The following is a 22,710-nucleotide window of genomic DNA, read 5'->3' as shown; positions in this document are numbered from 1 at the left end:
TTCTTTCTTTTTTATTTGTTGTCTAAAGGATGTACTAATAAGAGGGAAATATAGCTGCTTTAGGTAATTTGCCTAATTTTTGTACTGGCCAGGGCATTAAGGGCATTAAAATACTGTTAATGCCAGTAAGAAAAGATTGCCAGGTGGCAACCCTAGGTCTGAATTGTGTTCCATTTTTTAAATTGCTTCATCCCATTTTACTTTGTTTCATTTGTACACACGACTGTACAGCTATCAGAATTTATTTTTCATGTAAGACGTTTTTTATTAACATTTTAGAAATATCAACAAAAAGACATGTATTCCACATAGACATTGAAAATAATTCCCCATGCTTCCTCCTCTTCATCTCAAAACCCTTGGCGCATATTCCAAGCATTTAATGAACAAATTGATACCTCACTTTCCCCCGCATCAATTCTTGCTGGCTACCTTCCAATCCCCCGACATCCTGTAACTCAATCAAAAAACAGCAGTGCTCTCAATGTGGATGGTGAGAATCAGAGATTTTCTATCCAGGACACATAAGAAATCATTGGGGACCATCTCTTAGCAAAATTTTTTGTCTGTGTGTTCGGACATGTTATTTTCTTATTCCCTAGAAATTCTGACATTTTATTAAAGCCATTGTACTATATCCAGGGGTATCCTCTTAAGCAGTGCTGTGGGTATCTTAGCAACCCCTAATGGTTGACAAAGTAGCATTCTATCTGCAGTGCCCATGGGATCCATCATTGGTACTGGTAAACAATAAGGAGAGTAAGGGAATAAATTCACAAAAGTGAACGGAGAGTACTCCTAGTCCCCTGGGTTCCAGTATCAAAAAAAGTGTTGGCAGGACGTTAGTGTGCCCTGACCACCCATTTTCCTACGGTCCTGAAGAAAACCCGGTACTTTCCATCAGACGGGTTGAAACATGTAGACCTAGCACATAGTGATACACATGGTCATAACATACCTTATTGTATCCACACACTTTCTTTTAATATTGTCTAGTAGCTTGAGAATAAAATTATATTTCACACAAGTATACCAGGACAATTTTTAACACCTTTTTGTTTACACCACTCACACAAATACCAGCTCCACTGTAATCCAGGTGTCGAAGCACACCCTGATGGCATTCGGCTATCAGGGTGGACCCCGATGATGAAGCATGTCACCAACCAGGTTGGTGAGTGAGGGGGATTATAAATAAAAGAAGGACTCTCTTCTTATTCCTTTTGTAGTCTTCACACTCAGATTGCTTTCTCCAAGCAGTTTCTGATGGTATCCATCATTGGTACCCCAAGTCTCATCAGAATGGTCCCTGGGGCTTTAGGACTATGATATCCCAATACCCCTTTTGATATGGCTCAAGCGCTCTTAACTGAATACCTTTACATTTGGGGTGGAGCCCCATATATGCATCAACAATCCTTTTACACTCTCACATCTTCAGCATGTGCCCGATACAGAGGTATAGATACGGTGGAGCCTCTCCCTGGTCAATTACCACTAGTGCACTATCTTGTAGGCCGAATCACTAGAGAGGACACTCCTGAATGTTTTGGGCATATTACTCCACCAGCATCCCATTTCTCATGAGTGATATCTCTACCAAATGATTTTGGCCCATCTGTCTTTATAGCCCATATATTCCCTTTCATGCATCTGTAATTGTAGGAAACTAGGGTCATGCCACCTAGGGCACCTAGGATCATAATGATTTTCTCTATTGTCATCAGTTCTCTTGTGGTTGCCTCTTTGTCCAAAGAGTATAGTGCCCAGTGTCTAAGCTGCAGGTACTGTAGCTTATCTGAATCCACTACTTTAAACTCTGTCTTACACTCCTGAAATGATTTATCCCTCCTTTATTTAATTACATCTGAGACGGTCCTATTCCCTCCTTGTCTTCAGAGCCTGAAACAGTCTAGTGGGCATTGAAGTATAGTGGTATATTTGATGATGGAAAATATATCAATCCACCCCAATAGCTTACCCTGTCCCAGCCCCCCAGGATTGGCCTGACTGGAGTTGCCAGATATCAATTTTGGGGGTGTTGGAAATGCCCTAGCCCCACCAGATCCCACACCAGGTCACAACAAGGTCAGTTGGGCTTTGGATTGCTCATCGGATGTTTAGCTGTCCTCTGAGTACTGGGATGGTGCGAGGCCCACCTGAGTACCGCTTTGCTTGCCTATTCTCTAACAAAGATGTTTTAAAACATGATCAAAGTTGGCTATTTTTCACTATCCCTCTCCTTTCCGACTACCTCTTATTGTCTACCTCTAAATGTCTCTCATCTGTCTTCGCCATTTCACCCCGCCCTCTATGCCTCACTCACTCTGCCTACCTCACCTCTCTGTTGCTACCTCTCTATCTACCTCACAACTCACTTTCTACCTCACCGTTTCCCTCTGCTTCTGTATCAACCACATCATTTTGCTCACCTGACCTCTGCTTCTCTTCATCATCTCTTTTCTCTCTACAGCCATCTCCATTATTACCCTTACCTTCTTTCTCTAACTTTCTTGCTGCCTACTTACTCTCTTTACCTGAGCTGTCTTTCCATACATCTTCTAATATTGACCATCTTCTGCTTCACTGCTGTGGCTTGGCATCTGTCTTTACTTCACTCACAACGTCACCTCGCTATCTGTCTACCTCTATCTCTTTTCCACTATTGGTCTCTACCGCTGTCTGCCTCATCTCTCCCTGAACCGTATCTTTCAGCCTTCCTCAACCCCCTCTGTATCCCCTCTATATTTCCTTTTTGCTACCTCTACCACTCTTGACCTCACTCTCTTCCTATTTTCCTCAACCAACCTATTTTCTTTCTACCTGTCTTTATCTTTCTAGTTAACTCACATTTCTATGTTTACCTTACTCCTCTCCCTGTCTCATCTATTCTTGTATTTCCTCTCTATCACTACCTCTACAGTTCAACATTTAGAAAGCAGAAAGAAACATTTTTGGAAAAATAATTAAGGGATTTATTTTTCCCGTTGACTCGTATTAAAATTGAGGCAATTTCAAACAGGAGAAAACTGGATGAAATCCATTTTTAGCTTTACAAAATTGGGAGTTTCCCATCTGATTCGAGTCTGTTGGCATGTGTCCCATATACTATACTCTTTTCCTTGCTGTCTTCCTGTCTCCTGTCTCTCCCATTTCTTTTATGAGATTCATAGGTTAGCCTCTAGCCAAAGAAGTGTCCACTTTGAAAGACATGAGGAGGGTCAAGGGATATAATTAAGGACAAATGACCAGATTTCACCAAATTAGATGTTCAAAATCCCTGAGCCATGTTTTGATTCTCACTGCCAATTGTGAAGGAAGATAGGCTTGTGATTACAGATGTAAAGTAATTAAAGCTAATATTTCAATCCTATAAGAATATGTTCTGTTTTAGTATTATACATTAGTCCACCAAATATCCACCAAACTACCCTCAACATGTCTTTCCTAAAACAGAAGGAGAAGGCTTATTTAGACACTGAATTCCATGTAAAATCTTGTTGCAAGACAAAACAAAATTAGATCCAAATGCATAAATAAATGGGTTTAACTCTGCTTATTCATGTTTGTTTTTGGAACTATTATACTGGTAGACAGCAAATAGCTTGCACTTTCAGCAGTTTTTTGTCAGACCACTTTAGTAAAAGTAGCACTTAATTCAATATCATTTATCATGACAATGGCTTGAATTACATAAAAACATATCACATTAAACATGAGACTCGTATCTAACTTTTCCAGGACAAGGAGAGAACAAATTCTGTAACAACAATTGGCCTAAACATTTTGTTAGGCATACAACAGTTTATCTATTTACATCGTTGTACACTGGTCAGGTGTTTTTCTTTTTCCTTTATTCATTTTTTCTTTAAAAGACAGACAGCCAACGTGTTTCATCCTAAAAAAACAGGACTTCTTCAGGGGTTTAGGTTAAAAACATATAAAAAAACTATTTTTACAATACAATACAAACGTATACAACATTTGAAACAACATAAAAACACACATAAACACATATCACATTAAAAAAGAGACTCATATCTAACTTTTCCAGGAGAAGGAGGGAACAAATTCTGTAACAACAATTGGCCTAAACATTTTGTTAGACATACTACAGTTTGTCTATTTACACAGCTTTAGAAGAACCGCAAACGCATATGAACATCATATTTGAGAATTGATAAATTGAGTCATGAGACAACATAAGAAAGGAACATTAATGACTTTTACAATATAAAGAAACAACAACAAAAGGACAACCTCAAACCGAAAGGACAAATCTTGATACCCAATTGTTAGAAAACACTCAATAATTATTCTGTAGACATTGGGAAATCCCCAGCATCCCATGATTTATTACAATATTCCTACGAGGCAATAATCACCACCAAAATCAATTCTGCGCATGGTCAAACTTGTGAATATAGGCCACATACAATCTGTAACCCACACCAAACCCAGATAAAAGGTATAATGACAGAAAACCACAAACAATATTAATAATGGTGGTACCTACCAATATAGAAACTACGCAGAAAATTAGAAGTAATGGACCAAGCCGAATGATATATTGCCACAGGGGTGGTATTTAGACACTTGCGATCCACTAAACAGTATTGGGAAAGGCGTTCTGACGGTGAATCAATAACAGCAATGATGGGGCGACCTGGAGGGAAAGCACCTCCCTTATGAATTTTAGGGAGAATATAGATACAGGGGGCCATAGGATTATTAACTGTTAGATATCTGTGTTCTTTCTCTGACAATAGACCACTTTCACTCCAATCGTGCAATCTGGTGTTGATATGGGTGACAAGGGAGGCAATGGGATTACAGGTGATTCTACGATAGCAGCTGGAATCACTAAATTGTCTATTGATTTAATCCGTGTAATCCAAGGTGTTCATTGCTGTGGCTATCATAACACATGTGCCACACATCCTGCTACAAATCACCAAGTAATATTAAGAACTTGAAAGGATATCCAACCTTCTATCACACTTTTTTCGCTCTGATTGGATTACACATTGGCTCAAATTGAAGCGGTATGTCCATATAAGAGCTATGCACATTTATTGTGCAAATAGGTTGAGCTTTGGTAATGCCATATTTTTTACTCTCCCAGGATCTTAATTGACAATGCTTTTTCAATTTTTCATGCAATTTGTCTAGCGGATTTGAGGGGTCTAAATACCACCCCTGTCACAATATACCATTCGGCTAGGTCTATTACTTCTAATTTTCTGCATAGTTTCTATGGTGGTAGGTACCACCATTATTATTATTTTTTTGTATTTTTTGGTTGTTTTTGTCATTATAGTTGTTATCTGGGTTCATTGTGAGTTTTATATTGTATGTGGCCTATATTCACATGTTTCACCATGCACAGAATTGATTTTGGAGGTGATTATTGCCTCGTAGGAATATTGTAATAAATCATGGGATTCTGGGGATTCCCAATGTCTACAGATTAATTATTGAGTATTTTCTAAAAAATTGGGTATCAAGATTTGCCCTTTTGGTTTGAGGTTGTCCTTTTGTTGTTGTTTCTTTATATTGTAAAAGTCATTAATGTTCCTTTTTTATGTTGTCTCATGACTCATTTATCAATTCTCAAATATGATGTTCATATGCGTTTGCGGTTCTTCTAAAGCTGTGTAAATAGATAAACTGTTGTATGTCTAATAAATGTTTAGGCCAATTGTTGTTACATAATTTGTTCTCGTCTTCTCCTGGAAAAGTTAGATGCGAGTCTCTTGTTTAATGTGATATATGATTATGTGTGTTTTTATGTTGTTTCAAATGTTGTATATGTTTGTATTGTATTGTAAAAATAGTTTTTTATATGTTTTTAACCTAAAGCCCTGAAGAAATCCTGTTTTTTAGGACGAAACACTTTGGCTGTCTGTCTTTTAAAGAAATAAATAATAAAGGAAAAAGAAAAAGAAAAAAACCTGACCAGTGTACAACGACTTGGTGGCTAGATAGAGAAATTACCATTCAAAGAACTTTTTCAATTTTGTTGTAAAGTGGTGCATCTCTGATTTAGTGTTTCATTAGGTTGCCCCTGGAAATAGGGGAGTGCTCTTGGACAGGGGGCACGTTTGGAGATTTGCACACAAGAGATTGATTTTGTATAATTACAATTGGTGATTTGATTGAGTTGGTGCTGTGTCGAGAGAGGGACTTGGTGCTTTGTGGGCTGTTCGTGCTTTGTGCCTCACGGGCAGTGACTCCCTACCTGCTTCCGCCATCCTACTCCTCGCGGCCCCCGCTCCGCGGGGGCCGCTCGAGGTCAAAGACACCTGGGATACACCCCCGTCGAGAGGAGTTGCAGGAGACGCCCTCCACCCTTGCGGGACTGCGAGGACCAGCGGGCGTAGCGTTCCCTGACTCGCCGCAGCTGGTCCTCTTCCCGCCCCCTCCCGCCTGGATTGAAAAGAACTGCGGGTAGGGACCTCGGCGCTTGCTGTGTCGAGAGAGGGACTTGGTGCTTTGTGGGCTGTTCGTGCTTTGTGCCTCGTGGGCAGTGACTCCCTACCTGCTTCCGCCATCCTACTCCTCGCGGCCCCCGCTCCGCGGGAGCCGCTCGAGGTCAAAGACACCTGGGATACACCCCCGTCGAGAGGAGTTGCAGGAGACGCCCTCCACCCTTGCGGGACTGCGAGGACCAGCGGGCGTAGCGTTCCCAGACTCGCCGCAGCTGGTCCTCTTCCCGCCCCCTCCCGCTATACCTAGGAAGTAGTACCCGCGCACGCGGGAGCGCGCGGGAGCGCGCCGGGAGAAGCCCGGGACAAGGGCGGGACCGTCTGTGGCCGTCCGGGGCCGCAGGAGGCCGGGCTGGGCCACCCCCCCAACACCGTGAAAGTAGTCTTATGGTATTGACATTCTCTGTTGACTATTGACTTTGATTACAGATTGTTGTGTTTACTGCCACATATATTTTGGTGTCTGAGTAGAGTTTGCTGTTTTTATTATCCTTAGGTTCCGTTTACATTGCCATTGAGATTTTGATGCAATTTTAAAATGTCCTCACTCGAAGGGATCCCACGGTCGGGTTCGGTGGGATCTCTCATCCTGGGTCCATTAGATACATTTTTTGCCAAAATAAAGAGTGATACTGACAGGGAGCTCACGCTTGCTGAGAAGCGAGCGGGGCGACGCTTATCCATTGAGTTGCTAAAATTAAGACCACTCCTTGCTGAGAATGTTTATTCTGCTAGCCCTACTGATTTCACCAAATGCAAAGACTGTGACAGTGAGTCTCTTAGTACAGAGGGTATTCCACTTATATTTCAGACTAATCACCCTGCCCAAAATGACATTATAGTCATTCCTGATCCTACTATTTCAGAGTCTATTGATAACCAGATAATTGACCTAAGTACCCCCTTATCTAATGGTCTAGCTCCTCTCCACGATATAAATGTACCTTCCCCTTTATTTACACCTTTGGGACCAGACGAGCTTCACCATTTATCCAGTAATCTCGAAAAATCAAAGAAATCTCCCATTAAGAAAAGTAATAAGGGTTCCAACAGAGTCTCTGGCTCACCACCGAGAAAGAGAAGAAGGAAAGGTGCACTTAAAAAGGGGAATAGCCCCTTCATGTTCCCTCTGCACACGATCCCGAAAGAAGTGGAAAAAATGGACCCAAGAGGGCACGTGTCTGATAAATCAATATCTGTTCCAAGCTATGAAGGCCTACTTAATGATATTGATAGCCTCATCAAGGCTCTGATACTCCCACTTACCGAAAGGGTTAAAACGCTAGTGGAAACAATGAATCAGATCCTTGATGGGCAAAAGGTAGTTCCTAATCATAATTCTGACGAACAAAGAAATAGGAACCAAACTGCTAAACTACCTTTTACTGAATCAGTTAAGCAACAAACCGGTCTTTCATCAGTAATTAATATGCCTGCTGTGGGGAGATCCAATTCAATGGTGGGTATTAAACCATCTAACAAATTCTCCACAGCTTCCGACAAGATAAATAAGGACATTTCTCATTCTAATACAGGGATACAAAAAAGAAGTCATATTGTAAAGGAATCCTTAAATGGCTCGACCCCAGTAACAACAATGAGAACAAGAAATGTAGCTGATTTACCCCCGGATTCCCTAAATTTTGTCATTGGTCTTACAGGAGTTCCGCCTATGTTAAATGGTTGTCATGAACACTACTCAAGTTTGAAAAATAAGGTCATCTACTGGCTAAGGAAAAATAGACCATTACCATCACATCTAAATGGTGACATAGTGTCGGTCAGGCGATGTAAGTGGGTGGGATCCAGACCAAAGGACATCGAAGGAGATGTCATTATTGTTAATTTCAAAGACCACAGACTAGTCACATATATCAGTGACTGGTACCCTGGGGATGGGGAGGGGGGAATTGCTACGCATAACCTGAGCTATTTCTATCCGGAAGCTCTTATGAAGTCCCTACCCAATCATAATCCACCAAGGAGGAATAGAAATTATAGTATCCTAAACAACTGGAGACCAGAAGGTTCACTAAGATCTACCCTAACCTTGAACCAAGCTCAAAGGTATCATAATGGAAATGACCTTCCCTTTCTCCATCCCATTCCCACTCACTACCCTCTTAAGAGTAATAGACCCCAAGCACCATATAGGCCAGATTCCTCTATGAATCGGGTGGCCCATGATTTTTATAGGAATTCTGATTTTTGCCTTCCATCGTTATATCCAAATCATCCACAGGCTTATAATAACAATAACAATTTCTTTGCCAACAATCCGAGGGATCATTCTCAGATTTATGATCCCAAGGATACTTGGCATATACCTCTGTCTAACTTATTCCATCCTTTCTCTCGATTGGATGAGAATGAATGACTTAATGTGACATGCAAAATGAAAGAGTCCTATGATGGGCACCCGAGAAGGGGCTGTACTATAGACCAAATCGATTCATCAAGTCCGCCCAGGGACCAACGGGTCCAAAAAATAGCTGGGGAATACCCATTAAGATCTACCATAGAATGTACCTCAGCTTTATACCATCTTCAGTTACTTTTTAATGATTGTAGTCAAGAAAAGGAAGAACATGTCACCCCCTATGAGTTGGTGGAACAGAGGATCCAAGATCCGGGTTGCTATATTAGCACTCTGGACACTAAGTCAAATAGAGGTAGTGAATACTTAAGGGTGCAAAATAAGGAACTTAAGATTATAAGCTGGAATGTTGCAGGACTCCAGCAAAGGGTCTCTGATTTGGAGTGGCTAAAGGTTATTTCAGATAAGGATATAATATTATTGCAGGAAACTTGGGCGATAACAGCGGTACACATAGAGGGTTTCCATTGCTATTGTATTAAGGCCGAAAAGTCTGTTTTTGGCCGCCCGATGGGAGGTTTATTAATAGGGTTTAAGATAAATATAGGGTGGTCCATAAAACTGATCCCCTCTAAAAATCCAAATATTCAGATAATTGAGTACACTCGTAGGCTTCCATACTACTTAATTAATTTTTATAACAATGATTTTAGTTCAACTCCGAATTTATAATTACATAGAACTTTTCGGAGAATTATCTAAAATAGCGGAAAAATCCCATAATCAGGTGAGCACTAGGACAATCTTAGCAGGAGATTTTAATGCAAAGTTTATAACATCTAAAATGGATAATGTACAAATAGATAGGGCTTACAAATGGGGCGAAGAATTAGAACGCTTCCTTAATGAACATATCCTAACAGACATAATGGATGTTAATAAAAATGAGCCACTTACCTATATCCCAACTTTTAGAGGACGAGAATTCTCTAGTACAGTGGACTACATCTTTATGTCTTCTGACCTAATAGATAGAGTCAAGAAGGCTTGTGTCCTTGAAACTGTCTTCGGGGACCATAATGCCCTGGAGGTTACCATTGGCTTAGGTCCCCCTAATGCCTATGAATGCTTCCTGGGAGCGAGGGATATTGTGGTCTCAACTAATAATTTAAGACTAAAATGGCGAGGGGTAAACAGTAGCCAAGTAACAAACATAATCATAAGTAACCATGGTCGGTTAATCGAATCCTGCTCCTTGGATGATGGTAACCACCACAGAATAGTAAAAGATTTTTCTAAACTCTAATACCATAAAATCCCTCCTAAGTGTCCCTATTAAATTGACTACCCCTGAGCCAAGGTGGTTCGATTGCTATTGCTCAGCAGCAAATAAAGCTCTTCGTAGAGCTTTAAACTGCAAACCCAGAAGTACAAGGGATGTGAGGGCCGCCAGACAAAATTATAAAACAGCCATAGGCCTAAGGAAGGCTGGCATACTAGCTGAGCAATGGGAGGCACTAACAACTGCTGCTGCATTAGGGAGCACTACGACTTTCTGGCCCGCTGTTAAAAAGATGCGGGATATGGGTAAACAAGTAACATCAACTAGCTGTACCATAGCAAGTGAGCAATGGGAATTGCATTTTTCCAAAATATATGCTAGCCCTGGAGCTGTCATGGAAGAAGACTATGCCCCAGGAATATTGGAATCTTTAGAAATCACCGTGGGGGAAGTCACCGTGGCCATTAATCAGAGCCTTGGTAACAAGGCACCTGGGCCCGATGGCTTCCCAATAGACATAATTAAGTATAAGCCGGAACTCTGGGGGAAAATTTTTGTAAACCTTTTTAATAGTCTACCGTTTGTTCCAATACCCGCATCCTGGTCCACGAGCATAATAGTGCCCATTTATAAAAAGGGCGAAAGATCTGATCCTGTAAATTACAGGCCTATTTCGCTCCTGGACAATACACTGAAGATCTTGGGTAGGGTACTGTACAACAGAATTAATGACTGGGCTGAGGAAATGGGGGTACTAGACCGTTGTCAAATGGGTTTTAGATGCAAGGTTGGGACCATTGAACAATGCCTAAATCTAAATCTCTTAATCAGTAAATATAATATAGCTAAGGCATCACCCATTTACCTTGCATTCATGGATTTATCGTCCGCATTTGACCTGGTAAACAGGTCAAAATTGTGGTTGATTCTTCTGTCGTACGGCCTGGATCCCCCCCTGGTACATTTCCTCGCCTACTTGCACAAAGATACAAAGGCGCAAGTACGGATTGACATGGAGGGTACAGTTTCTGGGCCAATTAATGTAGAAAGAGGTGTGAGACAGGGGTGCGTTTTAGCACCCCTGCTATTCATTATCTATATAAATGGCCTGAGCAACTCTCTCAAGAAGGCTACCTCAGATGTCCCCAAAATTAAAGGAGGCCCACTACCTTGTCTTTTGTATGCGGATGACGCCGTGCTCATGGGATTAACACCTAATGCCTTACGTGCACTAGTCAGGGATTTTTCATTTTATATGGGGAATTTGGATCTTAAAGTAAATTTAAAAAAATCATTCATTATGTCTTGTGGGCCGGGTGCTAGGCAATTAAACTCCATTACGATAGGAGCTGATAAGTTGCTCTCAACTAAAATTTTCCCTTACTTAGGTATAGCCTTTGCTGCGAACGGCATGTGGAGTGGGCATATTGCTCACGCCACAGGCAAGTTCTCAAAGGCTATAAACTCAATTTTATCTCTTCCCAGACCGAGGAAAATTGGAGCAACTAAAGCCATCTTACAGATATATAGGCTTCAATGTACACCAGTGGCAACCTACGGCGCCGAAATTTGGGGTTCAGTAAAAACCCCTACACTACAAAGAGAAGAGAATCGGCTCTGTAGGAAACTACTGGGGGTTCCCATTTCATCATCAGGGTACATTTGCCACTCAGAGCTGAATATACCTTATATTAGTGATTTTATTACTGCCAGGCCCGTACTATTTTGGTTGGCTATTTGGGCAAATGACTATGCTAGTCTAACACAGGACATCCTAAGGGAATGTTTAGCCTGTGATAAATGGAATAAGATCCCATGGCTCCGAGGTATACAAGAAAGTTTGTCTAGCATAGATAGAGGTGACCTCTTTGATAATCCATCTCACATTAAGAGGACCGATAAAAAGGAAGTCCAATTTGAACTATATGCCACCTATAATGGAAATAGACTGTCAGAAGAGATACGAAAACAAACTGTTGTGTCCTATATTAACAATGATTTATTAACTCAACAACTCCCATTGTATTTGATACTACCAATGTGTAATTGGGAAAGATCCTTACTCTTTAGAATGAGAGCAGGAACGATAAAGTTTTCACTTTGTTTTCCTTTGGGACACAGCCCAGATGGAAATATTCCGTGCCCTTGTGACGGAACTAGTAAACAAAGTGATTTACATTTCTTTTTCATGTGTAAGTATTATATGAAATATATTAAATGGTTTCTAGCCCCATATTTTAAAAAACACAGACCTCTCTCCTTGAACCAGTCCTATTTTATGCTTTTAAAATTAGAGGACGATGAACTTATATTCCGCACAAGCACGTTCCTAAAAGTTATTTTTAATGTTCGTAGAAGTATGGAATGCCCTTGATTTATTTGTACTCCTTATGATTATTGATCTCCTTTGCACTTTAGATAATGGAAATATGTGAATCTGTAATTGTACTAATATGCACTTTATAAACATTTATTGCATCTAGTGTAACTGTAATTTAAATATTTTGAATTGTATTTTAAACTGTGCTTTTATGGATTTTCTTGCAATCCGAATAAAGATTTTTTTGAATTGAATTGAATTGAGTTGGTGCCTTACTGGTTGCTCCTTTGGTCCACTGTCCATTTTTCGTGTGTTTTGATATGGCTTGAATTACTTTAAAATGCATGATAAAGATTTTCTGGACCGGAGATACCAAAATATATCTTGCCTTGGCCCCAGAAATCCTTAAGATGGCACTGCTGTCCAAAATACCCTCAAGGTCCAGTACCAAATCATTCCTGATTCAACCACGAGTCTGTACTTCCCGTTATGGCCACCGTTCCTTTTCCTATCTTGCTCCTTTGCTTTGGAACAAACTGCCCCCTCACCTGCTATCCATCACCGAACACAAACAATTCCGTAAAACTCTCAAAACCTGGCTGTTCCCTAAATAACCCCTGATACCTCCCTCAATAGCTACCAACGTTGTCCACCGTTTTTGCTGCAAGCGCCTTGAGACCTCACGGTGAAAAGCTGCGCTATACAAAAACATGTGACATGACATGACATGCTGTCTAAGTCCTTAAGCTCCCTTTTTGCTTTTCTATAAATTTCCTTTTGCTTCTGTTTCTGCTTTTTATTGCTGTCACCATCCACTTATTGCGGCATTGAATGCATCCCAATTAGCGGATGGAATGTTCTCACTGTCAACGTTCATTCTGAAGAATCCTGTTACCTTCTGCTTAATTTCAGACTTATGACTGCAGTCTCTAAATAGGTTTGCACGTATCTTTCACAGGACTCCCAGACCTTGCCCTCTGTGCATCTCACACTCAGTCTTCACATGGGCATGGTCAAAAATAGATATATTAGAAATATTAGCTTTGTGAGCAGGCCAGCATTCCCTGTATCAGAATCCCAATCAATGTGGAAGTGTGTTCTGTGTGCATGAGAGCAGACAGAATCATTTCTATACCTAGTTCTTTTCAGAGTGCAAATTACGTTAAACAGCTTTTAGCACATTGTCTTCAAACCTCTTCCATATACCCTTTGGCACTGTACCTGCTGCATTGCTCCTTGCCCTGTTTCAATCCATTTGTTAGTCACCAAGTTAAATCCCCTCCCAGAATCACCTCATGCTGAGAGTCACCTACTATGTTGTCAACTGCATTCTTTCGGAAAGGGTCCTGGGGCAAGTTTGGTGTGATGAGCTTATGACAGATATTTAGTTGGACCCCGAGGTATTGGCACTCTTGATTTTTTTGTACTACGGAACTAGCCCTCCAATATGTTATTTGTAGAGTATTGTGAGAGCTGCTGTCCTGTTAGATGTCTGCTTTGTGTTGCATATTGAATTGCTCTTTGTGTAACAAATGAATCTCCTGTTGAAAGAGGATCACCAGTTTACTCAGTCTAATATAGCTCCATAACTTCTGCCTTCCGCTTGGGGAGGTAACTTCCTTCACGTTACACAATATTAACTTGTATGCAGTGTCAGTAGCTGCTCACACATTTTAAAACTTTCATGGCCACTAATCTATTTGGCTCTTAGGGTAACTCCAAAATTCCCCATTGTGAAACTATTTATGGCCAACATGAAAACTTCAATTGAATTTACAACACAACACATTGAGGTAGAAAGTGGTATATTGTCCTCTCCCCATGGTCATAGCATGGAACTGTAGTCGTCTCCCTGCTTGTGGTCGACTCTAGATGGCCTCAAGTCATCCATATATGTTTAACACTGGGCTGGCCTTTCATGTGTGCCTCCTTTTTTGTCTGTCTGCTCCCTTCTGCTCCCTTCTGAGCCTTCCCCCACAAGTTCCATGGGATCCCTGTCCCATCACATTTATCATGGCTCCTGTTGGGGGCTTAATGTGATTTGGGTACTGCAGTTTGTATTGCTATTGGCATGGTCCAAATGTACCACCATGTTGCTCTAGTTGTTCCCCACCTACACATTCCCATGTAGGCTGTCCCACATTATAATGCTGGCAAATGTCCCTTCAAGCTTAGTAGATTGCTGGGTTTTTGAACAAGGGTAATCAGGGCGTACGCCTCTACAAACCAAGCTTCTACAACCCAAGCCATCATGTTATACCCCAAACCTTTCTCATTGGTGAGGCATGAACTCCCAGGAGCCATGAATGCGACTTTGAGCTCTGGAGCTGAAAGGAAGGAAAATTATCCAAGTCATGAAGGGACACTGGTGGACCTAACTATGTGATGTTGGGTGTGTAACTGAAGAGTGGCACTGTGGAGGTGAGACAGATTACATATGCAGGATAAAGAGGGCAGATCCATGGGCATAAACGCTACCCCATGGAAACTTATGGAAAGACAGTTGGTACTCATTGCCCACACAACTTGATGTATGGAGGTGGAGATAGTTAAGGAAAGATAATCAAGGTTTTTAGTGGTTTTGAAAGTTCGCCAGGTTATTGTGAATTAAAGGGAAAAAGTTGTTTGCTCAAATTACATGGAAATTAAGTTAGTGATGGGGCAAAGGCAGTGGAGGGGGTAATTTTATGTGAGGGTGATTTGGTTGAGGCAAGTGGCAGGAGTTACAGAAGAAGTTTTGCTTCAGTGGTAAGTTTATGAAATTTGAGGAAATGCAATGGACACTTTTTGAGATATTTGTATGCAATGCTAAAGTAGTCTGGGAGCTACAAAGAAAAAAATAAAATGTGATACAGCAAATGAGAGGGTAGGTGTGAGTAGAAATGAATGACCAGTGTGGGCACACAGACTGAGCATTGTGAGGGAAACAATAAGCAGGATGCTTTAGCTCAGGATGATTGTGGTGAAGGATAGGTAGGTTTGGATTGACTTGAAAGGGTCTTGGGCCGACTAAGGAACAGCCGATGGCGGAAGGGGCTATAACATAGATGTGCAGAGGGTCTGGTTGGAGTTTGATCTATCCAGAAGGGTTAGGGTCTGACTGTGGCAATAGAAATCTGAGGAGTAGGCTGGTTGCTGCCCATTATAGCCAGACAAACTGCAAATCCTTGAAAGTGAGGTTCAATGATGATGGGTAAGGGCAGAAAGGCTGAAAGATGGCAGCATGAATGAGAAATAAGATCTAGATCTGGGTTTTCGGAAACTAAAATATATAACGTCACTTTCAGCAGATTTTTCCGGCGTCTTTGGATGTCCAGGTCCTGGCATCCCTCACATACATTACCTACGTTGGCTGTGGGATCTCGGCAGTAGCCTCTCTGTTCACGATCCTGATGTACATATACTACAGGTAAGAATGTACCCCCATTTATAAGTCTTGTTGTTTTAATACTGCCAGGTCCATGGAACACTAACTATGAGCACAGCAAATCTCACTGTCCACCCTCCATGAACACTGTAAAAGAGTTTGATTCGCTAGTTGTTTTGCAGCTATTTTTGACACCATGGTTTTCCTCCTGAGTAATAAGCCCCTCATTGATGGTAAGTTGGTAACTTAGCTCATGAAACAAAATTACCTGATTTGGCCGTTTTGGGCAATTATAGGCCTATTGCCTTCCTCTCTATTTTGCCAAAGATTTTGGCAAAAGCGGTGTTTGTCTAATTCAAGACTGTTTTTGGACTGTTCCATCAGTGGAAAGCCATGTCAATTGGGGATGCACAAATTATGGGCGATGATAACATCCCTTCTGGTTCTGTCCTGAGATTGGCTCTAGTGTCATGGCTGCTTTCAGATAGGACTTTTCAGTTGTTTGTGGACTTCCTTAGTTATAGACCCCAAGATGTGAAATTCAACATTATCAATCTCTATATACAACACTATTTTTGGGTACTCAAAGAATTGGCTTTATCGCCATATATTTTGGTTTATATGGCCCCTCTCACTTATTGTAGGGGTCAATTTAAAGTTTTAACCTTGTGCGGTCGGCACACAGCTTCTTCTATAAATGTTTTATTTATTTATTATTACTTCAGCATAGTGTTACTCTACCCAAGATGGATGTTTGTGTGCTTTACGTGGTAAATATTATTAAAATAGATAGTTAGAGAGTCACGCTTCCCTGCACCCCTTCAAGGCAACCTCATTCAAATTAAAAATGGATGGTGTATAGAAAATTGCATTTGAATGTCGGTAAAACAGAGATGATTCAGTTTGAATGTAAAGGCAGACTCTGTCTAGAAATTATATCCATTCTCTACACTTCACTTATGGTTTAATCCTTTGACTAGGGTAAAAAGTAAAGACTTTAGAACCAGGAAATAGCTTTAAAGACTAAAATTGATTGGATTTATCTAAACTGTATTTCTCATTCTCGCCGGTCTGTCTCTTTGCATCTCTGGAGCCTTGTGCAATACCTTTAGTAGTTGCAATAAATTCAAGGCTTGACAACTGTAATTCTCTCTATTCAGGGCTTTAAGAAAGATTAATAAATTACCATACACCTGGAATGCAGGTGTACACCGTGTATGGGACTGTCTTTCATTCGTCTAAATGTGGACTTTTTCCAAAGGGGCGGCTGCACTTCTAGCTCTCATGTGGCCAAAACCTGGAGCATACAGACTGACAAAGTATTGTCTTCCTTCTCCCTAGAGTGTTTCCAGGCACAAATAAAAATTGCCCCTTTTCGTAAGATCAGAGGACGGACTGGTCCATGCACCCAGAAATCCCTTTTTAGCTTGCTGAGTGCTATGTACATGTAGTCGTTAAGTCATTCCCTGTATCTATGTGAAGATAGCCTCCCTGCTACCACCTTCCTGTACCAGTGCACCAGTGATATCTCTTTTCACACTTTCTTCTACCTGTACCCAGGTAACCTCCCCACTCACATCTCTCTTTTTTTCACTCCTCTCAGCCTCTTCTACCTCCACGTTGATAACCATATGTTGCTGTGCACTGATAACATTACTGTTTATACCCTCCTGTAACTGTCCACAGGTAGCCTCACTACCCACACTCTCCTCTACCTGTGCACCGGTATCCTCAATGCCCACACCCTACAGTGATGGGCTCTAGAGGAATTCTGTCTCAGACACCTAGCACCTCCCAACTCATATCTGACTCCAACAGTATGTGCTAACCACATTGCTCACACCCTTCTGTGCCTACACACAAATAATGTCACTGTGTACATGCTTGATTGCCTGGGCCCGTATACCATCACCGCCCACAGCCTTCAGTACCTGAGAACAGGTTTCCCTTCTTCAGAATCTCTTCAGGTGAGCCATTCGTAACCATGCTGCTCACCTCTCATTTGCCTATTTATTGATAACATCGTTATTCACATGCTTGTATCAATCCACATGAAATCTCTCTTCTCTCGCCTGCACACACAGTCTAACTCCTCACATTCTTCTGAGCACAGAAACCATCATTTGCTCCACACTCCTCTCATTATTTAGAATTGAAATCACTGCTAATACACTCCTGTGAACTAGAAACACAACTCCAACCTTCCTTACCTGGGAGCGGGTAGTTTTGCTTCCAAGATCCAATGTGTTGTTGAACAGATAACCTTACTGCATAGATGCCCACTGTATGTGGACATAGTACCACCCAGGCACACTGATTGATCACACTTTCTTGTATGTGCTTGCAGGAAACTTCAATACTCACACTGTATTAAACCTGCACACAGATGGCATTACCATTCATCCCTCTTGCATTTGTGAACTTTACTATTCACACCGTTTTTTAGTTGTGTACTGGAAACCTTTGCTGGGCATTCCCTTCTGTAAATTACACAAGTCACAATACTGCATTCGGAAGAAATACTAGCACATGTAAAAGCTGAATGGTCATTCAACCCTTTTATCTACTCTAATGGAGAAGGTGTGGTGATCCGACGCCAAGAGTGACAGGCAGGATTCCCTGGAGTATGACATACAGGAACAACAGCGCTATCTAAATGTGAAGGAACTGAAGTTCCTTAGAAATCAGCGGCCAAGGTACACCATCCGTAAATGCAGTGAGTCTCAAATAAGCACCCTTGGCTCTAAGGCAGACATGGAAGAACAATCCAGGGCTTAACTCGAGTGGGGTCATGCGGGGGTGAGTCTAGTGCTGTGCAACACTAACATCAAGATAATTAGAAAGTATTACTGCCTATCCAAGGGTTGTTTGGTTACAATGCTTTATACAGATATGTAGTTACAAAATATACAGGATTTATTCACTAGAAACACAATACGTAACACAACAATAAAGTAAGCACAATACCAAGGTTGCACAGTGAGGTTACAATTAGCCTGTATCCTCAAGTGAAGTTACGGCATACAACCAGACAGATGGACAGAACACAAAACAGGGCATAAAGAAGGACCCCTGGCCAAACACTCCCCATTGTGTTTTGGTTCTAAAGTTTGACAACCTGAATATGGAGAAGGGACAACACAATGCAATAATGATACAATATCCAGTGCTTGTGAACTGCTACTGTTAGTGAACGGATACTGTTTTCCAAAGTGGAGGACTATAAATCCATTCTGCCAAACAGAATACATTGTATAGCTTTAAGTTACCTAAGAATGTTTGCAAACCGAGGTGTTCGCAAACAACAAATATCAATGTAACAAAACGAGAAACACAACGGCAACACAGTGTAAGGATTATCTGCAAGGCTAGGGGTCAGTGCCTTGTAGTTTGTTCTCAAATGTTGACGTACAGTAGAGATGCACTGACCCCAAGGGTGTCAACGATCACACTACCCAACTGCCTAAGAACCACATAAAGGTGCACCTCAAAGTTACCTGGAGCTATCAGCTGCCTACCCAATTGGGTGCAGGACCACGGTACATGACTGGTCAAATGGAGTAATTAACATAATGGATAGGAAAAATAATAAAAGGTGGTGCATGGAGGAGATCTTCTCACTAGGTGGAGTCGTTACTATTTCAACTAAACTTGCGGGGTCGTTCTTGAGGGCAGACCAGCTTGTTAGAAGAGCTCAGTGGATGTTCACAAACCGCAGTGTCCCACAAGGTCGAATTCACAGCAGCGTGTCTCCTTCCCTTAATGATGGGTACATTGGGCTCTAGTCTCCTGCTGGCTGTTTAACGGTGAAGCAATCCTTAGGGTTGTTGTGTGCCTTCCATACTGGGCTAGGTTAACAGCAGCACCAGAGCATAGCAGCAGATTTGTATCATAGCCCTGGTGTAGTCCCAGCAAGGAGGGAGTGGGCAGCAGCCAGGTTGTACACCCAAGACAGAGATCAGCAATACCCTTATTGCAGGTGCAAAGTAAAAAAAATATCCAGAGAGCTCTGGTGAGGTCTAGGGCACCTCCAGGTTATATGCTCATAAGTGTGGGGTTGACAGCAGTCCAATGCCCAATCATAACAAATGCATCTTTGCAATTCATAGGGGCCAGCCAGTCAGGCTGGAGTCAGTTTTCCTTCTACAAGGCGGAGCTCGGGACAGCACCTAGGCAGGACATGCAGGTGTACCTTCTAGGCACTTCACTGGCAGGAAGTTATGTGGATTCCCTTCCAACTACCATAAACAAAAGAAGAGCAGAAAGAAGTGATGATGGTGTGGTCCATTGTAGTCCTTTTATCCGCTGTCTTGCAAATGCCATTTATTTATTAGAATAAATGTTTGTGGACATAAAAGGGTCACCTTAACTTAGGCATAGGAGTAATGTTAACAATCCCTTACTGCAATTCATACACACTGTTTGCGAAGGTTGAAATCAGTCATGGCTCCCTACCAATGTTAGCAAACATTATCCTTAATAAATATGCAAGAAGGGGCCCTCATGACCCTGAGCCTCTGGACATAATTTACACAGGATTGCCAGCATGCAGTTCACCAGGGAACAATGAGCATCCCAAAATCTCAAAATATATAAATGAGCTGCACCAGTCAGTGTTCAGTCGAGGGGAAAATCAGGGTTACCTCCTTAGGAAAAAGGTGGGGGAGACCAACGGGGTTCTTTCCTCTCAGGGTTCATCCAAAGGGTAACTCTCAGGCACCAAAAATGCAGTTTGGATGGCTTAAGGAGTTTGGCAGGCCCGCCAACTTATCACCTAAACAAAAGTACATGTGTTCTCCACAGTGCTTGATTATATCGCAACGTTTCCGCCAAAGCCATTAACTGGCACTATCGAAGGTCGGGTAACGAGTACCAAAGCTGCAGTCTTGATTCCACCTCATGTCTCTTTAATACTACCTGAACCTACCTACCTCTTTATCTCACTCTTCAAGATTCTTTTTCATCTCTGCTTTCTACCTTTGTCACTGTTTTTTTTTTCTTTCTCCTCCTCTTTCTTTCCTCCTTCTGTGTTTTTCTCTCTCTTGCTCTGGCTAAAAGTCTGTTGAAGAAAAATAAGTGACCATTCCCAAGCATGAGTGGCAGTTGGCTCCACCTGCAAGCACTAGCCCAATTTAAGCACTGGCACACCGGGCTACAAAGGAAAAATTGTCATGGGCATCAGCTGCACAAGTTGTCTGGGACTTTCATCCTTACAAAGAGAAACAAGTACTTCACACTGCTGGTCTCCTGCAAGCCAGGCAACGTGAAGAGAGCTCTGGTGAGGTCTAGGGCACCTCCAGGTTATATGCTCATAAGTGTGGGGTTGACAGCAGTCCAATGCCCAATCATAACAAATGCATCTTTGCAATTCATAGGGGCCAGCCAGTCAGGCTGGAGTCAGTTTTCCTTCTACAAGGCGGAGCTCGGGACAGCACCTAGGCAGGACATGCAGGTGTACCTTCTAGGCACTTCACTGGCAGGAAGTTATGTGGATTCCCTTCCAACTACCATAAACAAAAGAAGAGCAGAAAGAAGTGATGATGGTGTGGTCCATTGTAGTCCTTTTATCCGCTGTCTTGCAAATGCCATTTATTTATTAGAATAAATGTTTGTGGACATAAAAGGGTCACCTTAACTTAGGCATAGGAGTAATGTTAACAATCCCTTACTGCAATTCATACACACTGTTTGCGAAGGTTGAAATCAGTCATGGCTCCCTACCAATGTTAGCAAACATTATCCTTAATAAATATGCAAGAAGGGGCCCTCATGACCCTGAGCCTCTGGACATAATTTACACAGGATTGCCAGCATGCAGTTCACCAGGGAACAATGAGCATCCCAAAATCTCAAAATATATAAATGAGCTGCACCAGTCAGTGTTCAGTCGAGGGGAAAATCAGGGTTACCTCCTTAGGAAAAAGGTGGGGGAGACCAACGGGGTTCTTTCCTCTCAGGGTTCATCCAAAGGGTAACTCTCAGGCACCAAAAATGCAGTTTGGATGGCTTAAGGAGTTTGGCAGGCCCGCCAACTTATCACCTAAACAAAAGTACATGTGTTCTCCACAGTGCTTGATTATATCGCAACGTTTCCGCCAAAGCCATTAACTGGCACTATCGAAGGTCGGGTAACGAGTACCAAAGCTGCAGTCTTGATTCCACCTCATGTCTCTTTAATACTACCTGAACCTACCTACCTCTTTATCTCACTCTTCAAGATTCTTTTTCATCTCTGCTTTCTACCTTTGTCACTGTTTTTTTTTTCTTTCTCCTCCTCTTTCTTTCCTCCTTCTGTGTTTTTCTCTCTCTTGCTCTGGCTAAAAGTCTGTTGAAGAAAAATAAGTGACCATTCCCAAGCATGAGTGGCAGTTGGCTCCACCTGCAAGCACTAGCCCAATTTAAGCACTGGCACACCGGGCTACAAAGGAAAAATTGTCATGGGCATCAGCTGCACAAGTTGTCTGGGACTTTCATCCTTACAAAGAGAAACAAGTACTTCACACTGCTGGTCTCCTGCAAGCCAGGCAACGTGAAGGTGCCAACTCTGCTCTGAATCTCAACATCTGGATTGAATCCTGAATTTGAAGGAACAAAATGGTACCGGGCGGATTAACATTTGATATTCCACTCGATCTGCATCAACTTATTTTGGCAGCACCTCCACCTCAACATTATATGCATCAATTCTGTGGGCAGGTAGGGGATCCTACAGATTATAAGTACTTAAACAGGTAACCATACTTTTAAATCCTCCCGATACCATTTTATTACTTCAGATTTAAGTTTAAATCCAAATTTTTACACACAGAGCTGCAGTGGCTCCTTCTCATTCTCCGGCAGCGTCACGCCTACACTGGAAATTGCACAGTAGTGCTGAGACAGAATCAAGGAATTCCAGAGGGACAGAGAGAAGCTGTGAGTGCATGATTATATATT

The 22,710-nt window shown here is 41.8% G+C and overlaps 1 protein-coding gene across 1 annotated transcript in view; it reads left to right on the top strand.

Moving 5' to 3' along the window:
* Positions 1 to 22,710, top strand: part of ADGRG5 (adhesion G protein-coupled receptor G5) — a 251,096-nt gene that overhangs the window by 174,640 nt on the left and 53,746 nt on the right. The window contains 1 exon segment of the mRNA XM_078668837.1: positions 15,695 to 15,816. Coding sequence (XP_078524963.1) covers positions 15,695 to 15,816 — 122 coding nt within the window.

The sequence above is a fragment of the Lissotriton helveticus genome, chromosome 12, assembly GCF_964261635.1.
Source record: "Lissotriton helveticus chromosome 12, aLisHel1.1, whole genome shotgun sequence".
NCBI classification, from domain to species: Eukaryota; Metazoa; Chordata; class Amphibia; order Caudata; family Salamandridae; genus Lissotriton; species Lissotriton helveticus.
The sequence above is the reverse complement of the archived record's forward strand: the minus strand, read 5'-3'. Positions and strand labels throughout refer to the sequence as shown.